At 62.0% G+C, this 12,685-nt stretch overlaps 1 protein-coding gene across 1 annotated transcript; it reads left to right on the forward strand.

The window, feature by feature from the left end:
• Window positions 1–3,181: 3,181 nt before the first annotated feature.
• RHPN1 (rhophilin Rho GTPase binding protein 1) lies at window positions 3,182–12,407 on the forward strand. The gene is given in 16 exon segments (XM_006045143.3): window positions 3,182–3,383; window positions 6,209–6,324; window positions 7,343–7,471; window positions 7,869–7,944; window positions 8,493–8,570; window positions 8,857–8,981; window positions 9,073–9,239; window positions 9,425–9,618; window positions 9,970–10,126; window positions 10,207–10,311; window positions 10,538–10,732; window positions 11,023–11,099; window positions 11,305–11,451; window positions 11,536–11,697; window positions 12,032–12,169; window positions 12,171–12,407. Coding segments are annotated over 16 exon segments (2,106 nt in total). The 5' UTR covers window positions 3,182–3,302; the 3' UTR covers window positions 12,330–12,407.
• Window positions 12,408–12,685: the final 278 nt, after the last annotated feature.

The raw sequence follows: 12,685 nt of genomic DNA on the forward strand, positions 1-12,685 counted from the left end.
TGAGCCCAGAGGAAGTAACCTCACCTCCACTGTGAGGCTCACGGTCTGTGGTGGACACCCCTGCAGATGCACCTTCTGCCACCACCCACCTGTGAATGGTGACCTGGGGAAAAATAATAAACATCTCACTCCCCAGGGCTAAGCAATGCACCCAATCTTATGCAGTCAGAGGCAGAGCCTAGCCGATAAAAATCTACCCCCCCACCATTGGGCCCTTTGGGGATTAATCAACTTTTTTCCCTCAAACACTCAGTTTCTTTGCTATGTAACTGATGTCAGCTTTAAATGTTTTGCTATTTCCTCCTCCATTTTTTTAATTTGGTTAACTTATTTCACATATATATGATACCTATATAGTAATAAAGTCACATAAAGTTACAGAATTTCCTTTTGTTCTATAAATTTTATATAATGTTATTTACTTTCTAGTTATTTTTTAGGTAACATGCAGTTTGTGTTCTTTCTTCTAATTCATGCCTTATTTAGAAGTATCTCTTCATTTCCAATAGTTTCCTTTTATTTTGGATGGTTTTTGTTGTCAATTACTAGACATCCATTCTTCAAAACACAAGTTTTGGGGTTACTTTGTTATAGAAGGTTTGGAGTTTTGCCAGCCTCAGGTCTCTAAGACCTGCTGAACCAAGAAGGAACCTCCTCCGGCGCCCCACTGCCTCCCCAGGGGTGACTGCTTGTAACTCTCAGCTGCAGATTTGGTGTTGAATCCCACAGTTCTGAAGAACATGCATCTGCAACTAGAGGTTTTTATTTCTTTATTTATCTATTTATTTATTTTTGGCTATGCTGGGTCTCCGTTGCTTTGTCCAGGCTTTCTCTAGTTGTGCTCAGTTCAGTTCAGTTGCTCAGTCGTGTCCAACTCTTGCGACCCCATGAATCGCAGCACCCCAGGCCTCCCTGTCCATCACCAACTCCCGGAGTTCACTCAGACTCACGTCCATCGAGTCAGTGATGCCATCCAGCCATCTCATCATCCTCTGTCGTCCCCTTCTCCTCCTGCCCCCAATCCCTCCCAGCATCAGAGTCTTTTCCAATGAGTCAACTCTTCGCATGAAGTGGCCAAAGTACTGGAGTTTCAGCTTTAGCATCATTCCTTCCAAAGAACACCCAGGGCTGATCTCCTTCAGAATGGACTGGTTGGATCTCCTTGCAGTCCAAGCGACTCTCAGGAGTCTTCTCCAACACCACAGTTCAAAAGCATCAATTCTTCAGCGCTCAGCCTTCTTCACAGTCCAACTCTCACATCCATACATGACCACAGGAAAAACCATAGCCTTGACTAGATGGACCTTTGTTGGCAAAGTAATGTCTCTGCTTTTGAATATGCTATCTAGGTTGGTCATAACTTTCCTTCCAAGGAGTAAGCGTCTTTTAATTTCATGGCTGCAGTCACCATCTGCAGTGATTTTGGAGCCAAAAAAAATTAAGTCTGATACTGTTTCCACTGTTTCCCCATCTATTTCCCATGAAGTGATGGGACCGGATGCCATGATCTTTGTTTTCTGAATGTTGTGCTAGTGGGGGTTATTCTTCCTTGCCGTACACGTGTTTCTCCTCGAAGTGACTTTTCTTGTAATGGAACACAGGCTCTGGATCACGTGGGCTTCAGTAGTTGTGGTGCTTAGTTGCTTCATGGTATGTGCAATCTTCCTGGAACAGGGATCAAACCTGTGTCCTCCGCATAGGCAGACGGGTTCCTATCCACTGCACCACCAGGGAAGTCCCGGACCACATGCTTCTGCATCTGGAACTCTGCTTTCTAACTGAGGCCTTATCTACTGACTTCCCCCTCAGCAGGATGAAGCTTCAGCTTCTCTCACCCACTTCTTCACCCTTCCCCTCTCCCCTCCTCCTAACAGAAACTCCTTATGGTGGTCCTATGGTCAAGCTGCCAGGACAACCTGAAATACACAGCTAAGTCAGGTCATATCCCGTGTTACATTTTATTTTCCTCAGAGTTAACAATTACCTTATTTTGTTGTTACTACTGTTTCAGATGGCCAGGGTTGGCCAAGAAGCTTAGCTTACCGGATTTAGCTCTGGGGAAAGACAGCATCTGGCGGGGCCATCTGGGGAGGGGCCCAGGGCTCTGCACCGAGGCATGGCAGGGACCGTGGGGAGATGGTTACAATGGACAAGGCTGGAACTTTATCAGAACCTGATGAAGATTTGCTATGGCTACTGCTTATGCTCTGGTGTTCCTGCCCCTGCTCTTCGGTGAGGTGAGCCCCACATGAAATCTGAGTGCGTTCCAAAGTTGCCATAACTGCTGCTGCTAAGTCGCTTCAGTCGTGTCCGACTCTGTGCGACCCCAGAGACGGCAGCCCACCAGGCTCCCCCGTCCCTGGGATTCTCCAGGCAAGAACACTGGAGTGGGTTGCCATTTCCTTCTCCAATGCATAGAAGTGAAAAGTTAAAGTGAAGTCGCTCAGTCGTGTCCGACTCTTCACGACCCCATAGACTGCAGCCCACCAGGCTCCTCCATCCACGGGATTTTCCAGGCAAGAGTACTGGAGTAGGGTGCCATCACCTTCTCCCTGCCATAACCAGAGAAATTATGAAGGGCCTGGGGTAACCCTGCAAGGAGAGCAGGTTAGGGAGAGTTTGGTTCTGGAGGCAGGCCGGTCCCAGGAAGTAAGTCAGTTCTAGATGTAAGTGGTGCAAGTAAGATGATTCTGGAAGCAGGTTGCCAAGGGGGGTTCTGGAGTGTGGGCTCCAGAGAAGGGTTCCCGAGGAAGGTTCTGGAAGCGGGTTCTGGAAGTGTGAACAATGGACGGCACCGCACTGGGGCCACCAGGCCAGAGCCTGGGTCCCCGAGTGGAGACAGAAAAGCGGACCTTAAAGGCTGCACGGGCGCTCGTGCCAGGAAAACCGTTAACAAGCCATTGCGGGTGTTTTCGGATTAGCCCTGAGGAGGCCCCGCCGCCCGGCGGGTGGAAACCCGGCTGCCCCTGGGCCCTGCGCTGCGCCTTGTTTTTCCCTTTTCCGCCGGCCGGCGGTTGCCAGGGGCGACCGCATTCCCCGGGGGCTCCGCGGGCGCGAGTGGGCAGGGCCTGGCTTCGAGAACCACCTCCCTCACGCTCTGGTTGACCAGCGCTGCTGTCCGTCGGAGTCGCCGCGGCCGCCGATTGGGCAGCGGGAAGTTTCGCACGCTCGGCGGCCTGCGCCCCGCCCCTCCTGCCGGCGGGGCCGCCACCCCCAGGCGAGGGCAGTGCCGGGTCCGAGCACCCGGGGTCCCTGCGCCGGCGACGGCCTCCAGGCGGGCGCGGCCCGAGCAGCGGGCGGCGATGGTCCCCGAGGACAGATCGGACGGCCCGGGAGCCGGCAAGGAGAGCGCCCGGCTGCAAGCGGCCGGCACCGTCCGCAAGGTGGGAGTGCCCGACGGCCGGGGGGCGCCGGGAGTTGGGTTCCCAGACCCGGCCGCTCCTGTTGCCCGCTGCCGCCGGCGAGCGCTGGGCTGCGGGATCGGCGCTGGTTTCTCCCGTCCGAGCGCGCCGCTGGACTCCGGGGCGAAACGTCGCGTATCGCACGCCCCTCAGAGGCAAGGTGGGCTTAACGCTGAGGAACTGGGGACCCGTGCGGAGCCAGAGCCCGGCCTCTGGGCTCCTGTCTAGTGCGTTTGGGGGACCCCTCCTGCGTCGACCGAAAGAGGTCGGAGCGCAAGTGCAGCTCGTGGTTTTCTCTAACACTCCAGGACCCCCTTCTCTGGCAGGTGCTGGCTCTGGTCAGTGACAGCCCGTGGCCTTCGTGTTTGTTCCTGGCATCCGTCATTCCTCCTTTCTTAGCTGTTCTCTCTCTCCTAGGGCTGTTCAGCTGTGCCCTGGCCACCCAGCTCTGTGTTTGATGGAACTTTTAGCAACAGGTGGCTGATGCACCCGGGTACAGGAAATGGCTGGAGGATTTCCCAGCAGGGTGGTTTGTCCCTCCTCACTTCCCCGCACCTCTGCCCCCTCCTGAAACCCCTGATCCTGCGGGGGCTGTGGACTGTGGACTATTTCCAGGAGGACTGAAAAGCTGTACAAGGGAGGAGGGTGGAGACATTTGAGTCTGTGTCTGAGGAGGAGACGTGCTCTGGCTGCCTCACCTTGCAGCCTGGGAGCCTGGTCATTCCCTGGGAGTCACTGAAAGGCTTCCCAGTGTTTATGCCAGGACTTGGGCATCCACATACACAAGAGTTTTCAGTCCGGTACCACCAAGCATAGCTGCACCTGCACCAGGGAGGGTGTGAGGCCTGGCCCCACCAACCATCTTCCAGTCTGTTACCAGACCTGCTCTGGCCTAGTTGCCTGCACACTTAGCCAGTTCTGGCCACTGCCCCTGCCATTTCCTCCTGGGCTTCTGGGGGCTCCATTAGACCGGTGCTGCCAGGGCTGCAGCAGGGAGGGTGTGGGAGAGGCTCGCTGCTCTTCTCCATCAGGTGGGGGTTCTTCCACACATGCGCGAGCTGGCAGACCCCTTCACCACCCGGTGTGGAAATGGGGGTGAGCACCACCCAGCACTGCACATTCGGCCACAGTCGCGCTTCCCACCAAGTCATGCAGCCAGCCTGCGTCCTGGAGGGCACGCTGGGGTCACGAGGCCATGAGGGTTGCTGGCTGCAGGCCTCAAAGGGGACTGTGGTCTCCTGCCTTCAAGCATATCTCTCCGGGGGCACTTGACATTGGACACCCGATGAGCTGTGTTGACAGACAGTCCCGCGGGGCTGGCAGCCTCTCCCCAGTACATGGAGCGCCCCTCCCCAGGCAGACAGCCTTGCTGCTCACTCAGAACCTTAGGCTGGAGCTGTGCAGTTGGACCTTCAGAGGGAGAGGAGTAGAGCTTTGGCTGTGGCATGCCCCCTGCTCCGGATTCTCAGGCCTCCTGGAAGGGAGACTGCCCGTGTCCTCTTCTCATTCCCTTCTGCACCAAGTGGGTATGGGAGGTACCATGGGGAAGAGGTGAAGGCCAGTGGGAAGACACTCAACCAGCAGAGCGGAGAGAGGAGAGCCGTGTTTTGTCTTCTTCCTGCCTGATGCCACCTTGACACCAGCCCCCTTTCCATCTACAGATGAGGACTTGCCCAGAGTCCCCCAGCAGGCAGTCATCCAAGGTGGTTGCTCTCTCTCTCCCATTGTTCAATGGGGACAAGTCCCCTCTCCCCAGTTACCTCAGGACCACTTGGAAGTCCCAGAAGAATGCTTCCTCCTGCAGGAAGTCTTCCCTGATTGATCTCTCCTGAGAACACTGGAATGTGGAGGAAATGTTGGGCCGTAATCCAAGGTGGCCATGTGCCATGAGTCTTGTTTGTGCAAGAGAGTAAGGCCTTCTTTAGGGTGCCTCCTGCCTAAGCTGGGATAAGCTATAGCCCCCAGAAGGCGGGGACTGCTCTTTCTGTGGCAGTGCGGACATACTTCCTCAGATTTGTGCAAGACAGGGGCCACTGCAGAGAGGCTGCATTAGCCCTGCACGTCTGTGCCTTCAGGGTGGGGTCCTGGGAGGCACTGTGTCTTCTTCCCTGTTCTGTTCCAGGGCCAGGAGACCACTTGAGCCTGAGGACATGGTCCAGGGAAGAACATTCTGAGAAGTCCTTCCCAACTCTCAGGCTGGTGACCGACCAGGCTGGGAGGTCCCTAAATGGCCGCAGCTGCACCAGTCCCACTGGGGCCCTGAAAGCCCCTCCCCTGACAGAGGAAACCTCTCACCCTTTGAACCTGCCACAGGGCTTTCTGCCTGGGGCCCGTGTGCAGGGCAGAACCGCACTGAGACACCTCAGATGGGGCTGTCAGAAGGCCTGGCCTGCTGCCTGTGAGCGGAGTGAACCTTGGGGCCTGTGGTTTGGGCATTTGCCGCAATAAGTGGCCAACTGGGATGGAGCCCGGCCACAGCGAGTGTGGCCCAGAGGAGACCCAGCACCCTGCAGGCAGGCTGCTCTCCATCAGTGCCCTGGCAGGAGCTGGCTGGGCATCCCCTCCACCTAAACGTGCGCAGTCTGGCGTTTGTGTGGGCGGGACGGGTCGTGGGGGTTACAGAAGGAATTCAGAAGTGCAGGAGGATGCTGAGAGCAATTGGCCATCTCCCGGTGGGGCTCCAGCTGGGCTGCTGAGCCCCAGAGAGGCACCCTATGGGCCCAGCGTCTTCCCAGGGCAGTCCAGCCCTGTCCCTGCCCGCCATGTCCTTACTGGCCTGGCCCCAGTGACCTGTGGCCTCTCTGCAGGGCTGTGACCTCTCGACAGATTCGCTGCATGGCCACCTGCAGAGCCGCAGGGCCCGGATCCACCAGCAGATCGACAGGGAGCTGAGGATGCGGACAGGCGCCGAGAACCTGTACAGGTGGGCGCTAGCTGCCCAGGACACCCACCCAGGGCTGGACCCCCAGGAAAGCAGGGCCATGTTCCCAGAGTCCCCCGTGAGGCAGGCTCACCCAGGGCAGGGCAGTGCCATGGTGGGTGCCTGGTCTTTTGGTCCACGTGTGAGTCCATGACCAGGCCTCCTGTTCAGGCTCCCGAGAGGCAGGGCTGGACTTCGCACCAGAATCTGGGGTAGCCATGGTGCCCAGCTGGGACGCTCACAGGTGACTCAGGCCCCCACCTCAGTGGCCCTCACTGGCAGGGTCAGCTCAGGGCCAGCCGGGTTCTGTGCTAGGCTGGAGAGGATATCCCCACCCAGATGGACATAGCAGCTGCACTTTTTAGGCTGAGCTGTGGCAAGTGACAGGTGTCCCAAGGTTGAGGACCTGAGAATGAGTCCTTGAGACAGGAATTCATCTCTACCTTGGAGCCTGTGTGCTCACACCTTCACACCCACCTGTTCTCCGGGTGCTGATCTGAGGCCTGGGGAGGGGGCCCTGCTTGGCCGAGCCACCACCAGTGAGCACAAAGCCAGCTGCAGGCCGGGGCTCCGCCAGGCCCTCCTTTTCCTTAGCAGCCCTGCCTCCCTGTCCACCCCATGCCTTCCTGGGCACCCGCCGGTTCCTCTGGCAGGCACAGAGGGAGTCCAACCCCATCTCTCCAGGGAAGTTGCCTTCCAGTCTCCAGAGGACAGGCATGAGCCATGTTCTGGGGGAGTGAGAGGTGGTGGGGGGACTCACACCCTGGAAGTTCTGGGTCCGAGCACATGTACTCGGGCCAGAGTCATGACACATGTACGGACAGGAAACTGCATGGCCCACAGGGAGCTTCAGAGAAGAGGGGGTCATCTGGTGGGCCCTGGACCCCACCACTGCCCCCCAGGGTGGCTGGGCCCCTTGGCACATCACTGTGGAATGGGCTCCGGAGCTTGGGCTGCGATGAAGGCCTGGAGCATGGGTCCCCTGGCAGCGCTAGGGCTTCACCTCAGCCTCCTCCTCTAGAGCCACCAGCAACGCCCGCGTCAGGGAGACTGTGGCCCTGGAACTGAGCGACGTCAACTCCAGCCTGCAGCTGCTGAAGGAGGAGCTGGCGGGGCTCGACAGCAGCGGGGACACGGGCCAGCCTGAGAGGTGTGTGTGTGAGTGTGTGCAAGGACGTGGACTGGCCCCAGAGGCACGTGTGCCTGCAAGTGTGTGTGGGGACATGGACTGGCTCCAGAGGCGCGTGTGCATGTGAGTACGTGTGGGGGGACACGGACTGGCCCCAAAGGCATGTGTGCATGTGAGTGTGTGTGGGCACACGGACTGGCCCCAGAGGCGCGTGTGCATGTCAGCGTGAGGGAGACCACCACCACCGCGCCTGTGTGTGCAGGGCCGGCATCCAGGCAGGGCCTGAGGGATGTGGCATGGCATTCCAGAATCGGGGGGAGTGCGTCCAGTGTAGCAGGCGTGGTAGTGGGTGACCCCAGGGCCACCGAGGACAGCGGAGTCCAGTCCTAGGGCCTGGACTCGTTGCTTCTGGTTCTAGCGAAGGCGTCACTGCCCCCATGATCCCCCTGGGGCTGAAGGAGACCAAGCCCCTGGACTGGGCAGCCCCCCTGAAGGTAAGTGGTGGCCTGGGCTTGGCTCTCAGGGGCTTCCTGGTCAGCAGTCTCACTGAGGTGAGGACTCAAAGGGAAGAAGGGTCTGACCCGGAGCCACCTGGCCTCCACAGCCAGAGGGGATTTTGATCGGGTGGGCTTTGCAGAAGAACGCACCCTGGGACGGATGTCGGCAAAACTGGAGGTCCCAGGACGGCTGCCGGGTCCCTGACTCCTGCTCTGAGGGTTCTGCTGGCTGGGGGCTGCCCCCTCTAGTCAGAGCCTGTGCTGAGAAAACCCTCAGGTTCTGGGGGACCTTGTGGGGGCTCCCAAGCCCCTGCAGCCAGGCCAGCGGGAAGGTGCCTCATCCTCTGCCTCGGGAGCCCGCTGGCAGGTGGCAGGTAGCACTTGGCTCGTGGGAGTTAATAAGGGTAAGGGGTTCCAGTAGAGACATCCCCGAGTCCCTGGGCCCCGCATCTGTGGCGGGGGTCCCCTCACTATGGGGCTTCAGCCATGTCGGGCTGGGAGGCTCCAGGGAAGTCCCGCGCCCACCCTCCCCCCCGCCACCTCAGGAGCTGATCTGCAGGCACTTTGGGGAGGATGGAGCTTCCTACGAGGCTGAGATCAGGGAGCTGGAGGACCTGCGGCAGGTGGGTGTCAGCACCCCCAGCCCCCACGTGAGAAGACTGCTGGCCTTTGGGAATGGCTGCTCTGTGCCCGTGCCCACCCCGGGGACCCTGCCCAGCCTCCCGCCCCAGCGCCCTGCAGGCCCCTGGAGTGGCACGTGTGGTCCCCAGCAACTCCCGGGAGGGCACGTGTGACTATGTTCACCCCCAGACCCTGGGGCACCCCCTGGAGCTGTGACATCCCAGGGGCTGCCGCGTGTGCCCTGGGGCGGGCGGGGGCGGTAGGACCCAGCTGACTTCCATCTGGCAGGCCACGCGGACCCCCGGCCGGAGCAAGGCCGGCCTGGAGCTGCTCACGGCCTATTACAAGCAGCTCTGCTTCCTGGAGGCACGCTTTGTCAGCCCTGCCCGGAGCCTCGGGCTGCTCTTCCACTGGTAGGGGCTGGGGTGGGCAGGAGCCCCGGGGTCGTTCCTGAGACCCCCAGCTTCTTGTGGGAACTCCTCCCAGCCTGACCCAACCCTGCAGGTACGACTCACTGACAGGGCTTCCAGCCCAGCAGCGGGCCCTGGCCTTCGAGAAGGGAAGCGTGCTGTTCAACATCGGCGCTCTGCACACCCAGATCGGGGCTCGCCAGAACCGCTCTTGCCCCGAGGGCATCAGCCGTGCCGTGGAGGCCTTTCAGAGGGCTGCCGGTGAGGCTGCCAGACCTCACAGCTGTGCCTTTGCAGTCCTTACTTTCAGGCTCGAGGGCCAGATTTGGGGTAGGGGGGACGGGCGTGGTGGCCCCCTAGCCTGAGGGGCTCGGCACACACAGGCCCTCTGTGAGGGGCTTAGGGCGAAGGCTGGGCAGCCCCCCTGAGCCCCGTCTCCCCCGCAGGGGCCTTCAGCCTCCTGAGGGAGAACTTCTCGCATGCGCCCAGCCCGGACATGAGCCCCGCCTCGCTCTCCATGCTGGAGCAGCTGATGCGCGCCCAGGCCCAGGAGTGTGTCTTCGAGGGCCTCTTGCTGCAGGCCCCCGGGGCCGCCCACGACTGCCTGGCCCAGCTGCGCCTCGCCCAGGAGGCAGCCCAGGTGAGGGTGGGGGGCAGCTGTCCCGGGGGACTGGCCAGGCTGCGGCTCTCGGGTGCCCGCTGAGCTGAGGGGCGGGCCGGGGCCAGGAGGAGCGGCTGCAGCGTCTCTGGAAGCCAGCTGTCCTCGTGGGCCCCGGCGGGGGGCACTGTTCAGGGTCCCGGGGCCCTGAGTCCCCACGTCTGGGGCGATGCCAATCAGGGCAGGGACTGGGGGCCCCGACCCCTGACCTCGTCTCGACGTGGGGCAGGGCCACTGGGAGTTTGGTGGAGGAGGGGCCCCAGGGTGGGCAGAGGCCAGGGTCCAGGCCACCGGGCTCGCGGCAGCCCCCTCTGTCCTCCTGTGTGCCAGCAGGTGGCGGCCGAGTACCGGCTGGTGCATCGGACCATGGCCCAGCCTCCCGTCCGGGACTACGTGCCCTTCCCCTGGACCACCCTGGTGCATGTGAAGGCGGAGCACTTCCACGCCCTGGCCCACTACCACGCGGCCCTGGGCCTGTGTGACGGCGCCCGTGAGTGCCCCGCCCCGCGTGCCCGCGTGCCCTGCCGCCAGGTGCCTGTGCGGCAGCTCACTGCCCTCTCTGACCTCCAGCGGTGGCCGAGTCGGAGCTCCCTGTCCTCGAGAAGGTGTTCCTGGCCTCGGCTGAGGCCCGGGGCCCGGCGCTGCCCCAGGAGCGCGAGGAACGCAGCAAGCTGGGTGAGGCCCTAGGCCCCTGCCGGCGTGAGCGCCCCACTCCAGCCGTCACTCCCCATGGGGCGCCAACAGTGCGGGGGGCTTCCTGGGCAGGGCAGGCACCCATGGGAGGCAGCTCTTTCCCGGCAGACCCAGGATGAACCTGGAAGCCCTGACCTGCCCTCCTCCAGCTGCATGTGGGGTGGGGGCCTGGAGGGCCCCAGCAGCATGAGACAGCTTGGTCCCACAGGCAAGGCCCACCTGAGGCGGGCCCTCCTGGGGCAGGAGGCAGCGCTGCAGCTGCACGCCGTGTGCCGGGCCCTGCGCCGGGAGGACCTGCTGCAGGCCGTGCTGGCCCGGGCACTGCGGCGCTCTCTGGCCAAGTACTCGGAGCTCGACCTGGAGGACGACTTCCATGAGGCCACCGAGGCCCCTGACGTCCAGCGTGAGCACCGGGCCCCGGGGTGGGTGTGTCTTGGCCCCAGCGCGGGCGCCAGGCAGAGGCCCCTGCGAGCGAGGTCCATGTGCCACAGAGCGCCCTCAGAGCCGCTGTGACAGCCCCTCGCTGCTCCGTGCCTGCCCCGTCCCCCCAGGGGCGTCAGACGCCAGAACCACCAGGCTCCTCCTGCTGGTGGTGCCCAGAGGGGCCCGAGTGCACGGCTGCACTTCGGGCCACCACCCTGGGACCCTGAGCCTTGGACTCAGCCCTGCCTCCCTTCACCTTCATCCTTTCAGCTAAGACGCAGCAGAGGCCAGAGGGCAGGACACCCAGCTTCTCCCGGGTAAAGGTAGCTGATATCTTCCACCGGCTGGTGAGCACCCTCCCAGGCCTCCCCCTCCTCAGCTCTTTCCTGGCACTCAGGCAGGTCCTCGAGGGGGGCCCCACCCTGCCCAGCCCCACTGCTGACCCACCAGTCTCTGTCACCGAATGGAGAGATGAGGGCAAGGGTGCTCCAGGCCGGGGGGCTCCTCCAAGTGCAGCAGCCCAGCCCGGCCTCTGACCTCTGACCCCCCCAGGGGCCCCTGTCCGTGTTCTCAGCCAAGAACCACTGGCGGCTGGTGGGGCCCGTTCACCTGTCTCGAGGAGAGGGAGGCTTCGGCTTCACGCTGCGGGGAGACTCGCCTGTTCTCATTGCTGCCGTCGTTCCGGGGGGCCGGGCTGCGGTAAGGCCCCCTCACCGGAGGGCAGGGAAGGTGGAACCACCCAGAGGTGGAGGGGTGCTGCAAGACTCTCCCCGTCTGCTGCAGGAGGCCGGCCTGAAGGAGGGTGACTACATCGTGTCGGTGAACGGGCAGCCGTGCAGGTGGTGGAAGCACGCGGAGGTGGTGGCCCAGCTGAAGGGCGTGGGTGACGAGGGCGTGAGCCTGCAGGTGGTCACGCTGCTGCCTGCTGCCGAGCTGCCCGTCTCGGTGAGTCCCAGGGCCTTGGGAGGGTGTCCCTAACTCCTTGTCCTGCCCCGGCCTTGGCCTTTGGCCAGGCCCCAAATACCCACGGATGCTACGACGGTGCTGGGACGGTCCTCCACGAGGCCCAGCCCGCCCCTCAGCTGCTCCGGGCAGAAGCTGCCTCTGGAGCGCTGCCCCCCAGCAGGGCAAACCCATGGGGGCCCTGCTCCGTGGCCATTCTCACATGGACCCCCCACCCCCTGAATCCCCACCATTTCTTCCCTTGGCACTCACCAGCTGGCCACAAGCAGGCCAGGCCAGGGGAGCTGACCCACATCCATTTCCATGGTGAACACAGGGGGACCGCCGGCCAGCCCTTGGGGGGCTTCTGAGGAGCCAGAAGGAGTGTGGCCAGGAGACGCCAGTGCCCTCACGAGGCAGCCCGAGGCCCAGGCCCCTCCTCGGCTGGAACCGCAAGGCCAACAGGGGCAAGGCTGGAAGGAGGCTGTCCCCAGCCCCACAGCCCTGAGCTGCTTGCTGCCCCCTTATCCTCTGGGTTGCCCAGGGTGGTGGTGAGGGGCCGGCTCCCCCCACACAAGGGCCCCAGCACAGGCTCCAGCTGGCTGGGAGCGAGGACCCCGTGCAGACCTTCCTGATCCAGGACCCAGGAGCTTCAGCCAATTAGCTGCCCCACCCAGTGCCCAGAGCTGCCCATTAAAGACGATGTCCGATGAGATGTGTCTGAGCCAGTGCCGGGGGCCAGGTGCAGCGCCCGCACGAGAAGCGCCACAGTTACTCAGCACTGAGTCCCACGTGCCAGGAGACTGTCTGTGAGCTGCCCTGTCCTCCTGTGTCCCGACTGCCCACTAGAGGGCAGCTGCCTGGGTGGAGGTGTCCATGGACTCCTCTCGGACGGGGAAGGAGCTGTTACGGGAGAAGGGGGATGTGTGGCAGCGGCCCCTCCAGCTCAGATGCCCGCTGCCCCTGTGCTGGGCTCCTGAGGCCCCTGGCT

The sequence above is a fragment of the Bubalus bubalis genome, chromosome 15 (genome assembly GCF_019923935.1).
Source record: "Bubalus bubalis isolate 160015118507 breed Murrah chromosome 15, NDDB_SH_1, whole genome shotgun sequence".
NCBI lineage: Eukaryota > Metazoa > Chordata > Mammalia > Artiodactyla > Bovidae > Bubalus > Bubalus bubalis.